General features: G+C 36.0%; 1 protein-coding gene across 2 annotated transcripts in view; it reads left to right on the forward strand.

The window, feature by feature from the left end:
• The window catches only part of LOC116583895 (probable ubiquitin carboxyl-terminal hydrolase FAF-X), a 138,436-nt gene that overhangs the window by 91,448 nt on the left and 28,927 nt on the right, over positions 1-18,061 (forward strand). For both annotated transcript variants that reach the window (XM_032331881.1, XM_032331882.1), the window contains exons 27-31: positions 7,912-8,020; positions 8,467-8,613; positions 9,307-9,453; positions 13,612-13,834; positions 16,240-16,460. In XM_032331881.1, the coding sequence (XP_032187772.1) occupies positions 7,912-8,020; positions 8,467-8,613; positions 9,307-9,453; positions 13,612-13,834; positions 16,240-16,460 (847 nt within the window). The remainder of the gene's footprint in view (positions 1-7,911; positions 8,021-8,466; positions 8,614-9,306; positions 9,454-13,611; positions 13,835-16,239; positions 16,461-18,061) is intronic.

Raw genomic sequence — 18,061 nt, forward strand, 5'->3', positions numbered from 1 at the left:
ATCAAGCCCCGCATTAGGCGCTCTGCTCAGCCGGAAGCCTGCTTCCCCCTCCCTCTCTCTGCCTGCTTCTCTGCCTACTTGTGATCTCTGTCAAATAAATAAAATCTTAAAAAAAAAAAAAAAGGATTTGATTTGTATGTCCCTAATGATGAGCAATTTCTAATGTGCTGATTAGCACATTCTGAGAGAAATGTGTGTTCAGGTCTTTTGGCCACTTTTACTCTCCCACATTTTTTGGTCACAACCTCTATCTATGTTGTGTATCCAATAACAAATTACTATAGCTATAGTGATTTTAAAACTTCTGCCTGAGTGCCTCAGTTGGTTAAGCATCTGCCTCCAGCTCCGGTCATGGTCCCCAGACCTGGGATCAAGTCCTGCATTGGAGAGCTGGCTTTTCCCACTCCCTCGGCTGCTTCCGTGCTTGTGCTCTTTTTCTGTCAAATAAATAAATTAAAATCTTTAAAAAAAAAAACTTTGGGGGCACCTGGGTGGCTCAGTTGGTTGGACGACTGCCTTCAGCTCAGGTCATGATCCTGGAGTCCCGGGATCGAGCCCCGCATCGGGCTCCCAGCTCCATGGGGAGTCTGCTTCTCCCTCTGACCTTCTTCTCACTCGTGCTCTCTCTCACTGTCTCTCTCTCAAATAAATAAATAAAATCTTTAAAAAATAAATAAATAAATAATAATTAAAAAACCTTTTGCCTTTAACTTTAATATTAGAGATAATAGTGACTTCATGTACCATTATAACAGTATTAGAAGAGGAGAACGTCGGTGGCTCAGCCAGTGAAGTGTCTGCGTTTCGCTCAGGTCGTAATCCCAGGGTCTTGGGATCAAGCTGGGTGTCGGGTTCCCTACTCAGCAGGGAGTCTGCTTCTCCCTCTGCCCGTAACTCCCCCTCCATGTCTCTCATGTCTGCTCTCTATTAAATAAATAAAATATTTTAAAAATGCACACACAGTATTAGAAGAATATAGTGAATTTGTGTTTATCTTTACAAGTCGGTTTTATGCTTTTTTATATTTTTATGTTACTAATAAACATTCTTTCAACGTGAAGAACTACCTTTAACATTTCTCACAATGTACGTTGTATGGTGATGAATTCTCTCACTGTTGTTTAGAATGTCTTTATATTCACTTCTGAAGTGCATCTTTACCAGGCATATAACATGCTAGGTTAACAATTTTTCCCTTTCAGCACTTTGAATATTACTCTTATTTTCTGCTGGCTTGCCAGGTTCTGCTGATAAATCATCTTAGAGTTTTATGGAGGATTCCTTTTATGTGAAGAGTCATTTTTCTAGCTGCTATCAGAATTCCCTCTTTGACTTTTGATAAATGGATTATAATATATGTGTCTTAATGAACTCTTTTATTGATCCTGTTTGGGATCTGTTTCACAAATCTGGTTTATCTCTCCAAATCTTTGGAAAGTTTTCAGCCATTCTGTCTCAAAATAAGCCCCTTCTCCTTCTGTGACTTTATTATTTCTTGTTTATTTATTTGTTTGTTTCTTGTTTATTTCTTTATTTCTTGTTTATTAATATTTCTTGACATTGCCCCATAAATCTTACAGACTTTTTATCACTCTTTTTATTTCTTTTTTAAGTGGATGATTTCAAATGATCTCTCTTACCTGATGATTTCAAATGACCTCTCTTACCCATCTTACACTTCGTGTATCCTTGTTTTCATTTCATTTGTTTTGTTCAGCTTTCTGTTGCTTTTTTCTTTTTTTCTTCCATTTCATTCTTTGTATTCTTTAGCTGCAGAATTTCTTTTTGGTTCTTTTCAAAGATTTCTGTCTTTCAGTCTTTGTATTTTGTTCATGTATTATATTTCTCAATTCAAACAATTACTTTGAATTCTTTGCCAAGCAGTTTGTAGTTTTTCATCTCTCTGGACTCAGTTACTTAAAGATTATATTATTAATTGATGGTGTCACGCTTCCTTGTTTTTCCATGTTTTAATCACTTTGTGTTTTGTGTGCATTTGAGGGAGCAGTCACCTTTTCCAGACTCTGCAGGCCGGAAAGACATTAAAATTCTTTAATTACTTTTTAAATGTGGTTGCCCTTGAACCTGCAAGAACACCGTACAGGTTCAAGAGTGTCGCAAATTCCTTCAAACATAGAATTTCCAAATTCTCCTCCTTTTCTTTGTAACACTGTTGTCATTCATTTCACTTACTCATACTCAGCAAGTTACTGTTCCATTTATTATTTTGAACACATTATTATCTATTAACTAAGAAAAAGGAAAAGAAACTATTTTCCCCTTAATTTAGTACTTCTCTGAAGTTCCTTGTTCCTTTGTAGAGATTAAAATTTCAGACTTGTATCATTTTCCTTCTTTCTCAAGTACTTCTTTTAACATTTTGCAGACAAGTCTACTGGCAATTTTCCTTATTTTTTGTCTGAGGAAGTGTTATTTTTCATTTAATTTTTAATGATACTTTTGCTGTATACAGATTTCTAAGTTGGTGAGTTTTTTCTTTCAATGCTTTAAATATTTCACTCTATTCTCTTCTTGCTTTCATGGTTACTGAAGAGATGTCCAAGGTAATTATTATTACTCCTCTATAGGTAAGGTTGTTTACTCTTGCTTCATTCAAGATCTTTCTCTTTTTCTTTGATTTTCTGCAATTTGAATATGAAATGCCTACGTACAGATACTTTTGGTACTAGTTTTCCTGGTGTTCTCCATTTCCTTGACCACTGACTAAAGAGTGTCACTGATTTTGGCCAGTTCTCCATTGTTATTGGTTGAAATGTTTTGTTTCCTTCTTATGTACCCCATTACCCATGTTTTCCTTTTTTTTTTTTTTTTTAAGTTTTTATTTGTCAGAGAGAGAGAAAGAGCATAGGCAGGAGAAATGACAGGCAGAGGGGGAAACAGGGCTCTCCACTGAACAAGGAGCCCGATGCAGGATCCCAGAACTCTGGGATCATGACTTGAGCCGAAGGCAGACACTCAACCAACTGAGCCACACAGGCATCCCGTGTTTACTTTTTGTAGTTGTCTCACGATTCCTGGTATTGTTTCACCTTTTTCTTTTTTCTTTGCATTTCAGTTTTCAGAGTTTCTCCTGTATTTTTTCAAGATCATTGATAATTTTTTTAAGTTGTATAGCTTGATGAGCCTGTTACAGTTCCCTCTTCATTTCTGTTACAGTGACATATCTATAACATTAGTTTGATAGAATTTCTGCTGTATTATTTACATTGCCCCCATGTTCTTACATGTTCTTTATTTTATCTGTTAGATCCTTTGGCACATTAATTATATATTTTTCAGATTCCTAGTCTGCTAACTCTGATATCTTTGCTATATCTCTGTCTGATTCTGATATTTACTCCTTCCTTCAAACTTTGTTTTTCATTTTTCTTTTAGTGTGTCTTTTAATTTTTGCTGAAAGCTGAACTTGATTTATTTATTAGATAAATGAGCTGTGTTTGGGGAGGTGCAAGGTGGGTTCTATAGATATTGGTTGTCAAAGGGTAAAATTTACTGTGCTGTCCTTGTTTTTTTTCTCTGTGTTGAGTTACATTTCTCTAGAGAAATCTTCTTTCATAAGATTTGAGAAATTTGGTTTTCTCTTTTGAAATCCATGTTATTATATATGGGCTACCTATCCATATGGATTAAAGGAAGATTTCTTATAGTTTAATGATTAAGTTACAAGCTCAGCTTTTGTTTATCTGTGAACATCTTAATTTCTTTCTCATACTTAAAATACAGTTTTGTCAGACATAGTATTTCTGCTTGATAATTTTTTTCCTTTGAGCACTTGGTGTTTATTTGTTGAAGGCCTCCTTGATGAGAAATAACACTGATAATCCTAGTGGGAATCCTGTGTACCTGATGTGATGCTTCTCTTGCTACTCTCAAGATTCTTTCTTGTTGAATTTTGATAGTTCAGATATAATTATGTATAGAGATATAATATGCCCATTTCATCCCTCAAGTGGGGAAAATTTTTCAGCCTTCCAAATCTTTGTGGTGCTTTCTCATCTCTACTTTCATTCTTAACAGTGCATATGTTGGTCTTCTTGTATCTTGTATCTTCTTTTATCTTCAGATACTTTTTGATGGTATCTGACAGGCCTCTTAGGGTCTGTTCATTTTCATTCATTCTTTCTGCTTCTGACACAGTCATTATAATTGTCCTAACATTATATTTGCTGATCTCTTAAACTGGCTGTTCAACTCTATTTAAATTTTTCATTTAAGTTCTTGCACTTTGCAGCTCCACAACTTTTTATAAAAGGGGGTTTCTTTTTATTTTTCTGTCTCTTTATTGATTTTTTTTTTTTTAAAGATTTTATTTATTTATTTGACAGACAGAGATCACAAGTAGGAAGAGAGGCAGGCAGAGAGAGAGAGAGGAGGAAGCAGGCTCCCTGCAGAGCAGAGAGCCCGATGTGGGGCTCGATCCCAGGACCCTGGGATCATGACCCGAGCCGAAGGCAGAGGCTTTAACCCACTAAGCCACCCAGGCGCCCCTATTGATTTTTTTTAATACCTACCTCTTTTCTGATGATACTCTCGTATTTTTTTTCATTCTTTGAGCATTGTTAAGGGAGTTTATTTTTTGTGTTGTTGTGGGGTTTTTTTTAATTATTTTTAAGATTATTTGTTTGTCAGAGAGCACAAGCAGGGGCAGGCAGAAGGAGAAGCAGACTCCCAGCTGAGCAAGGAACCTGATGTGGGACTCCATCCCAGGATGCTGAGAGCATGACCCGAGCTGAAGGCACACGCTTAACCTACTGAGCCACCTAGAGAGTTTTATTTTTTGTTCATATTACTTGTTTTGAAAGTCAGCATCTGGTTGTTCTCAGGGACATCTTCTGTTCACTTCTTTCCTTCACTGGACTTTCCATTGACTTCTTTCCTTCACTGGGCTATGGTTTCCTGGTTCTTTTTATACTTTGTGTGTTTGGGTATTAGAAATACACAGTGTTGTAATTCTGGAAACCACATTTTCCTTTTGCCTTATTTTGCTTGCTTTTGATGTTATTATTGGTATATGCTATATTTGTCTGAGAATCTGCCTGCAGTGTATACTGAAGGTTTTCATAGGTATTTTCTGAAACTGTTGCCTCCCTTGGGTATATATGGTCACTTTCCTAAATTCCCCCATATATGTGTTTTCTGTTGAATGTCCTAATCCTAAAATGTCATGTTACACATAACAGGATAACAGGAAAGTGAAGTGGGAAAATCTGTCTGCCGTTTTTAGTGCTCTGGAGGTGCTAAACCAAAGGGAAATGGTTTTCCAGAATGGACTGGCAGTTGAACAATGGCTTCCCAACCTACATGATCAGAACAGCAACAACAATCAAAACACATATCTCTATTATTTGGAGGACAGACCATTGTTTCTGGAACATTTGCTGTTGTTACATGAGACAGCTTTTTTTATTGATAGATGGATTCTTGGTACTCTCTATTCAAGCATCTTCCCCAAATTAGCTTTTCATTTTAATTTCATGTCTTTATATCTGAAGTGAGTCTCATGTAGTTAACATACTTTTTTAAGTCATTTTGGCAATATATACCTTTTAATGGGGAACTCAGATATTTGGAGTATGTATTGAAACATTCCTACAGAAAATTGTGAAAATGAGACATATATCTGAAACAATGTAGTTACTATTTTGGAGGGTTTTTTGAACCCTGTCTTTGGCATTTATCGATTAGAAGGACTTTTAAGATCCTTAAAAGTTATTTAGCCTTACAATTGGGCAAGTCTAAAGGCATTGAAGTCTGGCTTGTAATCTGGTTTACTGAAACTTCAGCATGTATTATTTCTTCTCCTTGTTGTCTTCTTCATTTCTTATTAATACTTCTGTGAAACAGTAATGTGGTCAATGAAATCTCAGCTTCCATTCTAGGGTAATTGAAAGAAGAGGAGCAAGAAAACTGGATCCTTGGTCTCGGAGCCACTAATCTGGACTTGAAATAGAAAGCATACGTATCTTTTCACACTCTGCACCACATCATTGATACCCAAAGTTGTTTTGTTTTGGTTTTTTGGTCCTGATAAAATTTTTCTTAGGATACCAAAGGTGCTAATGATTTCCCGGCAGGCAATCCAGAACATTTCTCAGGGGCTCTGGTTGGGGTTGGCAGAATTTTTATTCTTAAGTTATTAAATAAGATTAGTAGTCAGGTGATTTTTACCTTTTGAGGAAATTCTTGGAAAATTAGAATGTGGCCATCTTGCATTTGTTTTAATTAGTCTCTTTTTCCAAAAAGGGTAAAATATATATATATATGCACAAGAAAATAAATACGTAACAATAAGAATATTAAAAAAAGTAAGTGGTGCTACTGGACTAAAATTGTAGGTAGAAGAGTCAGCTGAAACCATAAAACTTAAAATCCTTCAAATTTGAACCATAAATTTATTTCTGAGATCTAGCAGGTATCAAGACAAAAGCATGGCATTTACCCACAGATACAATATGTAACTTACAGTGCTCTTTAAGTCACCACTTAGCACCTAAATAGGCTCTGTTTTTAATAACACTCTCTCTTCATGAGGGAGCCTGCTTTTGTCAGAGATTTGAAATCACTATTCAGCAGCTGAAATAAAAAGACAAAAATGAGTTATCACTGAGGATAGATAGCAAGGGGAGCTCTACCAGCTAGGCACTTTTTCTGAATAAACAGACGATACATAATGGAGTTCAGGCATTGGCAGATTTGCATGGGTGTCAGTAGGTTGATGTTATTTGTAGATACAAATCATTCAGGTGAAACTGAATGTTTCTAGTAGGTGCATTTATTAGAGACTGTTTCTGACCAGCTGAGTTTTTTTGAAGCACCGTGGTTGTTTGCAGAATCTTTTCACTGAGACAGTTGTACTTACTAAGTAGTTTTGAAGCTGATTTTGTTGCCTTTGTTTTATCCTGACCAGAGAAAAAGAGAAGCTCTTCCTAAATTTGTGAAAACTTTAATTTCTCATACTCAAATGGGAGTTACATCTGGCTTATAACAAGTAGCATTTGCCAAGTTAATAGCTTCTCACAGAACATCTCTTAAATTGTTGATTCCAGAATCACAGTAATAAATGAGATATTCTAGAGAGAGCAACACATTATTGAACATTTTTAAAGATGCAGATAATAATTAGATGAAATTCTGGTACTGAAATTACTGACTTTGAAATTTGTCAAATACATGGTAATATATAAACAAGATAGCATTCAAATGATCCTCAAACTTTGATTTACATCAGAATCCTTGAAATTGCTTATTAAAATGTAGATTGCTAGGCCTCCCTTCCAGAGTTTCTAAATCAGAAAGTATAGATTGGGCTGAAGAATTTGTATTTTTAAGACATTCCCAGACGGTTTCCCACATAATGCTAATGCTTCTCATCTGATGGTCATATTTGAGAACCACTGAAAAATCTCACATAGCTGCTTCTTGAGTTTCCATGAATTACTTACTTCAAAGCACAGTTCCTTGAAAACCGTTCTTTGAGAGGCCAGAAATAGAGTTTTTATTACATTTTCTATTGTCTCTAAAGCATTATCTAAGGTTTTTCCAAAGGACATTTTAAAGAATATCCTACAGATAATTACACTTATTCACATATGTTTGTTCTTTGTATGTTTCATCATCACCACCATCAGTGCATACTAAAAACTAGGTCAAGTCTTACATGAAGAAACTATACCCCGTAGTTTCCAGACTATGGTTGCAACTTGAGGTTTCACTCCCTGAAAGATGGGTTTAACTATTCTGTGTTCCTATCTCAGTGTTGAGTTACAAGTTATTACCTTGTGTTTTTGCAATTTATCTACCCTGTTAAAGATAAACCAGTATCAGAATAATTCATTGGAGCTTTTCTATTCATAAGTGTAATACATTAAATAGAAAATGTTTTTATTTCAGAACTGTTCGTCAGTTGGCACAGGAGCAATTTTTTTTAATGTGCACAAGATGTTGCATGGGACACAGGCCTCTACTTTTCTTCATTACTCTGCTCTTTACCATTTTGGGGGTGAGATATTTTTAAATGTACTTATCAGTGTGATTCATTCTTAAAATCAGGAACATTTAGGAAAGTACAGTTTTAATACTAAGATTTGCTTATGTGGGCATCTGGGTGGCTCAGTCAGTGGATTATGCTGCTTGATCTCAGGGGTTTTAAGATTAAGCCCATATTGGTTGTAGAGGTTCCTTTTTAAAAAAAACTTTTAAAAAAAGGAAAGATTTAGTTATGCTTAGGAAATAAAATCTGTTCCAATAGTTTCTGTACTGTTTGTAGATTGATTTTTATTTGCATTTTAGAAATAGTTTCTTGGAAAAGTAGAATTCAGTTTTATTGTGTTTTATGTCATTGGTATAAGGTGTTGCCACTTCATTTTACCATTTACCTAGATTTTGTAAAAATTAGCATGAATCTTGAACATGACTTGTAAATTCGTATTATAATTTATATTTCAGAGCACAGCACGAGAGAGAGGTAAACATTCAGGTGACTATTTCACTCTTCTACAGCACCTTCTTAATTATGCTTACAACAGCAATATCAGTGTACCCAATGCTGAAGTTCTTCTAAACAATGAAATAGATTGGCTCAAAAGAATTAGGGTAAGTGGTATAATACTCGGTTTACTCTAACAGTTTTAAAGCCACCCTATTAAAAGAGAGCTTTATGATTTTGAGTATTTATGTTAATAGAATATACACTAGTTTCATTTTATACAAATAGTTTACTTCGGTTGGGACTCAGAATTCTGATGTTCAGTTTCCTCCATTTTGGTATATTTTACCTATATTTCCCATTATCATATTTAGAATATTCTTAATTTTGTTAATTAAAAATGTCTAATGGATTAGCATTTACATTTAACTACCTGTGCCTCTCACTTACACAGACAGAGTTCTTTTAGAATATATTTTTGAAATGAATAGCTTTTAAACTGTAGGTTAGCATTCTCCTGTTGGTCAGCTTTGGCACATTGACATTTTACTAATATTCCTGTTTTGAGGAGCTGTGATAGTCATTGTAGGATGTTGAGCAACACTCCAGCCTCTAATTATGAGGGTTGTCTTTCCTTCCCTCCCATTTGTGAAAGCCAGAAATATCTCCAAACATTGCCAGTGTCTTAGGACAAAATTCCACATTTAATGTTGAAAGAGTTCTGTAGGTAGGAGAAATCACATGAATGGAAAGGGCTGGAATTACACCTGAGATAACACTTTCCTCCAGCTCCCTTTTGTTCTTGCTTGTAAGTTGTCATTTCTTGTGAATTACATTTCTTAACATTTCTCCTTTCACAGGATAACGTTAAAAACACAGGTGAAACAGGAGTTGAAGAGCCAATCTTGGAAGGTCACCTTGGGGTAACAAAAGAGTTACTAGCCTTTCAAACACCTGAGAAAAAGTATCATATTGGTTGTGAAAAAGGAGGTGCTAATCTCATTAAAGTAAGTTCTAAATTTTGGCACTATACTACTTACCATGACCTTTTAAATGTTTGTTAGCAAATCTGTCTGATTGAACGCCATAGTATTTTGCATTGAGAGACCATCTTTGTTATTTATCTTATTAATATCTTCTAATATCGATTATCACTATGAAAGCTATAGTGGGTTTTCTTTGTTTTTTAAGTTTTTATTTAAATTACAGTTAACAAACAGTGTAATATTAGTTTCAGGTGTACAGTATAATCATTCAACACTCCCATACAACACCTGGTGCTCATCACAATGCACTCCTTCATCCTCATCACCTATTTCACCACCCCTACCCTCTGGTAATCACCACTTTGTTTCTTGGTTAGCCTTTGTTTTTTCCCCCTGTGATCATATCTTTCTTAAATTCCATATATGAGTGAAATTGTATTATATTTGTCTTTTCTGACAGTCTGACTTTGTGTAGCATAATACAGTGATTTTTTTTTTTAAACATTTATTTCTTTATTTTAGATATCGAGCACACACAAGAGCATGGGTGGGATACAGGGAATGAATCTTGGGCACTTTACCACTGAGTGTGGAGCCCCCTGCAGGGCTTAATCATAGAACACTGAGATTATGAACTGATCGAAAAGCAGGAGTTGGATACTCAACTGAGAGGCATCTAGGTGCTCCCCCACCACCACCCCGCCGCCCATACAGTGATTCTTTTTTTTTCTTTTTTTAAGATTTTATTTATTTATTTGACAGAGAGATTACAAGTAGGCAGAGAGGCCCACAGAGAGGGAGAGGGAAACAGGCTTCCCCCTGAGCAGAGAGCCTGATGTGGGGCTTGATCCCAGGACCCTGAGACCATGACCTGAGCTGAAGGCAGATGCCCAACCACTGAGCCACCCAGGCGCCCCCAGTACAGTGATTTTTAAATAAATATCTGCCTCCTTTAATTTGAGGGATTTTAAAATTATAGTTGGCACTTGAACAAGGGGGTTATAGGCCCCAAAACCTGATATAGTTGAAAATCAATATATATAATTTTTGTCTCCGAATAACTACTAATATCTTGCTGTTGACCACAAGCCTTACTGACATCATAACTAATGATAACACTTATTTTTGTGTTATGGTTTTTATGTACCATATATTCTTTTTAAGATTTTATTTCTTTATATGAGAGAGAGAGCATAAGGAGCCCAGTGTGGGGCTTGATCCCAGGACTCTGAGATTATGACCTGAAATGAAGGCAGACACTTAGCTGACTGAGCCCCCCAGGTGCCCCAAAATGTACTGTATTTTTAAAATGTCAAAAGAAGAAAGTACACATAAAGTGCTATGTTTGTTTTTTGGCATTTGATATTACAGTCACATTCATAATACAAAATTGGACACAAATACATTAAAGAAGAAACCGGTACCGGTGATGATAGGCTGATACCCTGCTTCTCCTATTCTGAGAGGCATCATTACAGAGTAAGGCAGTGCTTTGAAAGCAAAGTATGAAACAGTAAGAACATGGCACATTATTAATTTTACATTACATCTTACTCTCTCTATGCCTCTGTAAGGATGAGTCTTGCACACAGTGTTCTACACAATGAATACGTAGTGATGCTGATGACATGAAACAGCTGATGCAGTTCCTGCCGTGCGATTACTAAATTTTCACACCAAGACACACACAGACACAACAGACAAGCTTATTAACTGTACAGCATGATGATGATTTAGTGCCCACTAAGTGGAAGGGGATCATCAAGGTCTTCATCTTTCTTGTCTTCAAAGTGAGTAGGCTGAAGAGGAGCTGGTCTTGCTGTGCCCCGGGGGAGGCAGGAGAGGCAGGTACACTCAGTGTAACTTTAAGGAACTTGCTCGCTTTTTCTTTTCTCTACAAATGTCCCTGTATGGGTCTGCTGTTTCCTTTCTGCTTCTGTTTCATTCCTCTACAAATGTCCCTGTATGGGTCTGCTGTTTCCTTTGGTTTTGATGTCCGTATCATGGAAGGGTCCATGTCACAAAAGGAGTCAAAAGCAATCTTGATCATCAGAGCCCTCTGCCAGACTGCTCTCTATCAATCTGTTTTCTGGCATGGCGTTTCTCTGTGTCTCCATCCCCATCATCTGGCACTGGTTCAGGAGTTCTCATCTCCATCAAACAGACTCCTGTTAAGTCTTCTGAGGTGGTGTGTATTAGGTCTTGAATTTCTCCAAGATTCAGATCGTCAAATTCTTCACCCTGCTCCACCCCCCGACCCCACGGTTTTTCTTGCCATATCTACAGTCTGTTTTATGATTTTGCTGATTGCCTCTGTTGTAGAGACTGAAGTCACACACAACACCCAGACACAGTTTTCTCCAGTCCGAGTTACTTGGGGCTTAATGGTTCTCACAGTTTTTTCTGTGACAATGGTGACGTCTTCAGTGGAGCTGTCCTTCCAGATTCTCATGATGTTTTTTAGATCAGGGTGCTCTTCCAAGCACTGACAGTTCTTTTCATGTGGTGCCATGTGTGATGAACTTTAAAGGTCCTCATGGCCCTCTGATCTGGGAGATGAGTTAGAGACGTTGTGTTTGGGGACACTTATGACAGTTCTTTTCATGTGGTGCCATGTGTGATGAACTTTAAAGGTCCTCATGGCCCTCTGATCTGAGAGATGAGTTAGAGACGTTGTGTTTGGGGACACTTAGACCACTTTAACACCTTTGGTCCTCAACTCACGGGGGTCTAGCTCATGAGCACCACTGTCTAATAGCAAAAGAATTTTAGGAGGTAGTCGCTCACTGGCAAGGTACTTCCTGATGCCAGAGACAAAGCATCAATGGAACCAGTCCAGAAACGGGGTCTTTGTTGTCGAGGCTTTCACATGCAGCCAAGACAGAGGCTTCTCATGTTTATCTCTTGCCTTCACTCTCAGGGACTGGAAGCAGTTTTCATAGATACGGGCAGGACCTGATCAGGCCTGGCTGCATTTGCACAAAACTGGAGACTCGGCCTGTCCCTTCCTGCTTTGAATCCCGGTGCTGGCTTCTCTTCCTTTGTGACACCTTCTTCCAGAATAGGGAACTTTTGTCTGCATTAAAAACGTGCTCAGGCAGATACCCTTTTCCCTCAGTGATTTTCTTAATGGTATCTGGGAATTTGTTTACGGCCTCTTGATTTGCAGTATTGCACTAAACACAATGAAAATACATGAGAACAGTGAGAGATCTCTTTTACTATGATTTGCAGTTTATTTAAGACACAGACTACTCACATAGTGATGCTTATCACACAGTGTTTCAACGGAATGCTTAAAACACTTGAGCTCACCGCACTAGCAACCAGCTCTGAAACTGCCATAATATGTAGCATACTAAATTTTCAGCAATTAAGATTCAAGACTGTATCTTTGTCTACATTTCTCTGGGCTGGAGTGGCACCATGTACATGTGTGGACACATTTGAATACATGATAACTCTTTCTAACTTGTGTATACTTTATAGATCAAATAAACTACATATCTACATAAATCTTAAGGATTCATTACATAAAATTTCTTTAATTTTGTGAATATTTCTAGGTTATGTTATTCATCTGTGAGTTTCATTCAGACTGTTGCAAAACTGCAAAAATAGTTCCAATACATGTATTGATAAAAAGCCCTTGTATAAGTGGTTCCAACTCATATAGTTTAAGTAATTCAAACTTACATTATTTAAGGGTTAACTATAATGGTAAATCAATGTTCAAAAAAATGTTAATGAGTAACATTTGTTATGATTATTTAGTTAATTTCAATTCTTTCGATCAGACCTTTAAAGAAAACTTCTTGGAAGACTTCATTTTTTATGTCATACTTGATGAATTTTTACTGGTATGTCTTAGAATTCAGTGAAAGTGTTCTTTTTATTTTAATTCATTTATTTTAGCTCACATTTCATTATAGGAGTTGGTTTATTTAAAATACATGTTTTTGTTGTCAGCTTTTATACCTAAAATACCTAGAATTGTGTGTTTCCTAATTAAAATCAATAATGTAAAACAGAATTTTGTTTTATTATTTGAGAACCCAAATTTGTTTTTAAAATATAAAAAGAAGTATTTTCTTAAGTATAAAAATATTCTCTTCCAAGGTACACTTTTTCCTAAATAAATATTGCTAATAATATGTGACCTGTTTTTTTCAACTCTAGGAATTAATTGATGATTTCATCTTTCCTGCTTCCAAAGTTTACTTGCAATGTATGAGGAATGGAGAACTGCCAGCTGAGCAGGCTATCCCAGTCTGTAGTTCACCTGCCACCATCAGTGCTGGTTTTGAACTACTTGTGGCATTAGCTGTTGGCTGTGTAAGGAACCTCAAACAGATAGTAGACTGTTTGACAGAAATGTATTACATAGGCACAGCAATAACTAGTAAGTATTGTAACATGTAAGGTTTTTTGGTTCTGATATCTCTCTATGTTTAAAATTCTGGGTTTTTCTTTTAGGAAATTTTTTTTTAATAAAGATTTTATTTATTTGACAATAAATAGGCAGAGAGAGAGGCACAAGTATGCAGAGAGACAGGCAGAGAGAGAGGAAGGGAAGCAAGCTCCCTGCTGAGCAGAGAGCCCAATGCAGGGCTCAATCCCAGGACCCTGAGATCATGACCTCAGCTGAAGGCAGAGGCTTTAACCCACTGAGCCACCCAGGCACCCCATCTTTTAGGAAATGTTTAATCTATGTGTTTGTTTTTAGAAACTATTAAGAAGTTTAATAATTTTAATAATCAAATATGTAATTAATGTAATTTTATGTAATCAAAAAGAGATGATGATAAGTATAGAAGCCTTCACACAGAAAAATTCTCCAGTTATATTTAAATACCTTCATATAATTGTTTCAAGTAATTCAGCAAAATGTTTTATTTCATCAAATACAAAATAAAATTTAAACTCGAGTAAGAAGCCAAATTTGATGCTACAGGATTTAGTATTTAGAACTAAAAGTGGGGGGAAAATTTTTTTTAAAGTCTATGAATGGAGAGATTTGCAGGCCCTCACTTTGAAATTGCTTGGCGTTATCTTAATCTGAGAGTTTGTTTTGTTTTGTTTTTTAAGATTTTATTTATTTATTTGTCAGGGATAGAGGGAGAGAAAGCGAGCGCACAAGCAGAGAGGCAGGCAGAGGCAGAGGGAGAAGCAGGCTCCCTGCCGAGCAAGGAGCCCGATGTTGGACTCAATCCCAGGACACTGGGATCATGACCTGATCCGAAGGCAGCGCTCAACCAACTGAGCCACCCAGGCATCCCTTAATCTGAGTTTTTAAAAAGTTAAAGTTTTGAAGATTACAATGTGAAATATGAAACACGTGCTTTTTATTATGTTCTCAGTTAATGCCACATGAGCGTTGGAAGTGGTCTTTGGATCTTATTAGAAATGAAACTCAAAGAGAACAAGTAATTAGTAAAAATAACAGTAAATAAGAACAAAAAATCTAAGTGCAAATCATGGGTTTGCTAATAAAACATGCAGAACTAATTATTGAGTACATCCAATAGTAACCTTTAAGAACATCTGAAATTATGTTGGTTTTCCCATCTTTCAGAGTATAAGAAACTTCTCATCCAAACTTTCAGAGTTTTAACCAAACGCTGGATTTTTTTTGGTACTATGGACTCTACGTAAAGAGATGTTTAAAAACTTAGTTTTCTTTCTCTAAATTTATGTAGCTTATGAGTTTTATGGTTCATTATTCATATATGAAACAAGACTTAAGGGTGCCTGGGTGGCTCAGTTGCTTAGGCGACTGCCTTCAGCTCAGGTCATGATCCTAGAGTCCTAGGATGGAGTCCCACATCAGGCTCCCTGCTAATAAGCAGGGCGTCGTTTGCTTCTCCCTGTGATAGTCCCCACTGCTCATGCTCTCTGATTCTCTCTCTTTCAAATAAATAAAATCTTAAAAAAGAAAAAGATGGCTAAAGGTACTAAACTTCCTTCCAATTCCATTTTCCTGTTTCAGAAATTATGTATGCATAAAAGTTGTGTATTTGTGTATCTCTGTTTAGATTTTTTTTATAGTTTCTTTTTGTTTATGTATGAGAGAGCATGCACACATACATCAGGGAAGAGGCAGAGGGAGAGAATCCCAAGCTGACTTCACACTTAGTGCAAAGCCCAGCATGGGGCTGGATCTCACAGTCCTGATAACATAACCTGAGCCAAAAACCACAGGTCAGATGTACAGCCAGCTGAGCCAGGCACCCCTAAGTTTTTTTCTTCGTAACACAAATTGGAGTATACTACTTGCAGCATTCTTTATTTTCTTTTGTTTAGTTTTTTATTCAGTAAAAATGTAATAGTACATAAAAATCTTATCTAATTCTACTTATTGGCCATATAATTTGCTATTTAGTATACTCTTATTTTATGTAATCTGTTTCCCAGATAGTGATTGATGTTCAGATTATTTTTGATTTATAGTCGGTGATGAAGTATATAAAGTAATTTACAGTTCTAAGAGACTTTTGAGATATACTGTCTTATTAATTCTTAAAGATAAAACATGGGTATAGGCAAAGCAGTTTTTACTTACAGTTTACACTAAGAAATTTAATATTATACTATCTGACATGACTAGCAGATTGTGGTAGATGCAGCATCAGTAAATTGCAGACTCAGTAGTTCTTAGAAAGGATCTATATGGTGATACTGAAATGAAAATTTGGAGCGCTAGTTTTAGATGACTATAGTAGTGACAGAATTATTGCTAATATTAGTTTATCAGCATAACACAGTGGCCAGTGGACGAGTCATTATGAGGATCTTTTCTTCTCTCAGCTTGTGAAGCTCTTACTGAATGGGAATATCTACCACCTGTTGGACCCCGCCCATTGAAAGGATTTGTGGGACTCAAAAACGCTGGTGCTACATGTTATATGAACTCTGTGATACAACAGTTATACATGATTCCTTCCATCAGAAACAGTATTCTTGCTGTTGAAGGCACAGGTAGTGATGTAGATGATGATATGTTCGGTGATGAGAAGCAGGACAGTGAGGTAAATTCTAATGATACATTTTTTCCTGTGTTTCAAGGTCTTGATTACTAAATAACGCTTTTTTTCTCTTAGAATATACTTCTTGTAGGACTTTTTTAAACTACTTTTGATGACAGGACAAGAATCTCTGAGCTACTATCTCTGGCATATCCTAGTGCTTATTATCTAACAAACTTTCAACTGAAGTTGATAATCTTTATTACAACTTTTCTGTTCTTCCAAGTATCAGTTAATGTAATCATGTTTTGTACAATGTGGTAAGTAAAATTGGGTGTTAAAAATTGACAAATTTATTTTAAAATGATTTATATTTTGATTTTTTAATTTTTTTAAGTATATTGTATTTTTCCTTATATATTACTTACCAGTTTCACCACCTGTGCCTATTCTTAGAATACTCTTAATATTTTTCTCATATAATGATTTCTTAATACAAAAACAAACTTGTTTGCTACTTTAAATAATGTTGTATTGTCCTGTTAAAAATATTAGTAAGTAGTAAGGATATGATCATGATACCGGGAGTATCCAGTACAGAATATAAGAAAGTTATGTGTTAGTGGCAAATCAGAGTATATAAAACTAAGATGTAGCTCTTTATACATTAATATGAAAACTTAATTTTTGTTATTGTTTATATCAAAACTATGTTTATTTTTCTTCTCCTTTTTCCTTTATACAAGTTCATAGGATTAATAGAGAAGAGAGAAAATACTCTAATTGTAGTAAGTGGTTTTTCTCCCATTCCTGTACTTCTTGCCTTTTGTGAGCTAAAAACTAGTTTGGCAGTCTAGTGGTCTTTGAGATTCTGAAACATACAGCCACCTGCCCTCTTCTCAGAGCCTGACAAATCATACCATCCAGGCATCAGTATCTGAATATGTTCACTTTGTTGTTCTTGTTGTTATTACTGTTACTGTTTTAAGAATCCCCATATATGATGTGGTGCCCACAGCATTACCTGGTTAAGAACCATTGCTACAGAGAAAACTGGGGTATAAATCTTAGTTCTGTAGTTCCTGTTATTGGTAGGATGCTGAATTAAACGTAAATACTCATGGCTAACCGTACTGGCAAAATGCAGAAAATACAGACAAGATACCAGATTTCTTTTGCTACTTGGTAACCATCTGCTTTACATTTTTTCAACAGTAGATTGTTTATTTACTAGGTTGCTTTCCTAGAGTGTGTTCTTCTCAATGGCAGAAACTGGGTGTTGTCTATTTCTGTCATAAGCCTCTGACACAGAGCAAACAATATAAAATAGTGTTCAGTGCTTTGTTAAACAACTAAATTTTGCTATATAGAGAGTGTGATTAAGACCTTCAGAGCTTCTGTCCATGCTCTTTCTACCAAAGGTAGTCTCAATTGTTTTATTTATTAGTAGTTCTGATAATGCCACATAAATTATTTCATGTAATCTGTGAAGAATGCATTATCTCTAGGAAAAAATGAATCCTGGAAAGGCTAATTTACTTCCCCCAAAGTTATTTATAACAAATACTTATTTGTCTCTATTTAGGCTATTGAACTAAATCATTTTTTCTTATACTATCTCCAGTGGGCGTTCAGGATCCTTTTCCTCTTCCCCGTTTCCTTCC

This window comes from Mustela erminea, chromosome Y (genome assembly GCF_009829155.1).
Source record: "Mustela erminea isolate mMusErm1 chromosome Y, mMusErm1.Pri, whole genome shotgun sequence".
Lineage (NCBI taxonomy): Eukaryota > Metazoa > Chordata > Mammalia > Carnivora > Mustelidae > Mustela > Mustela erminea.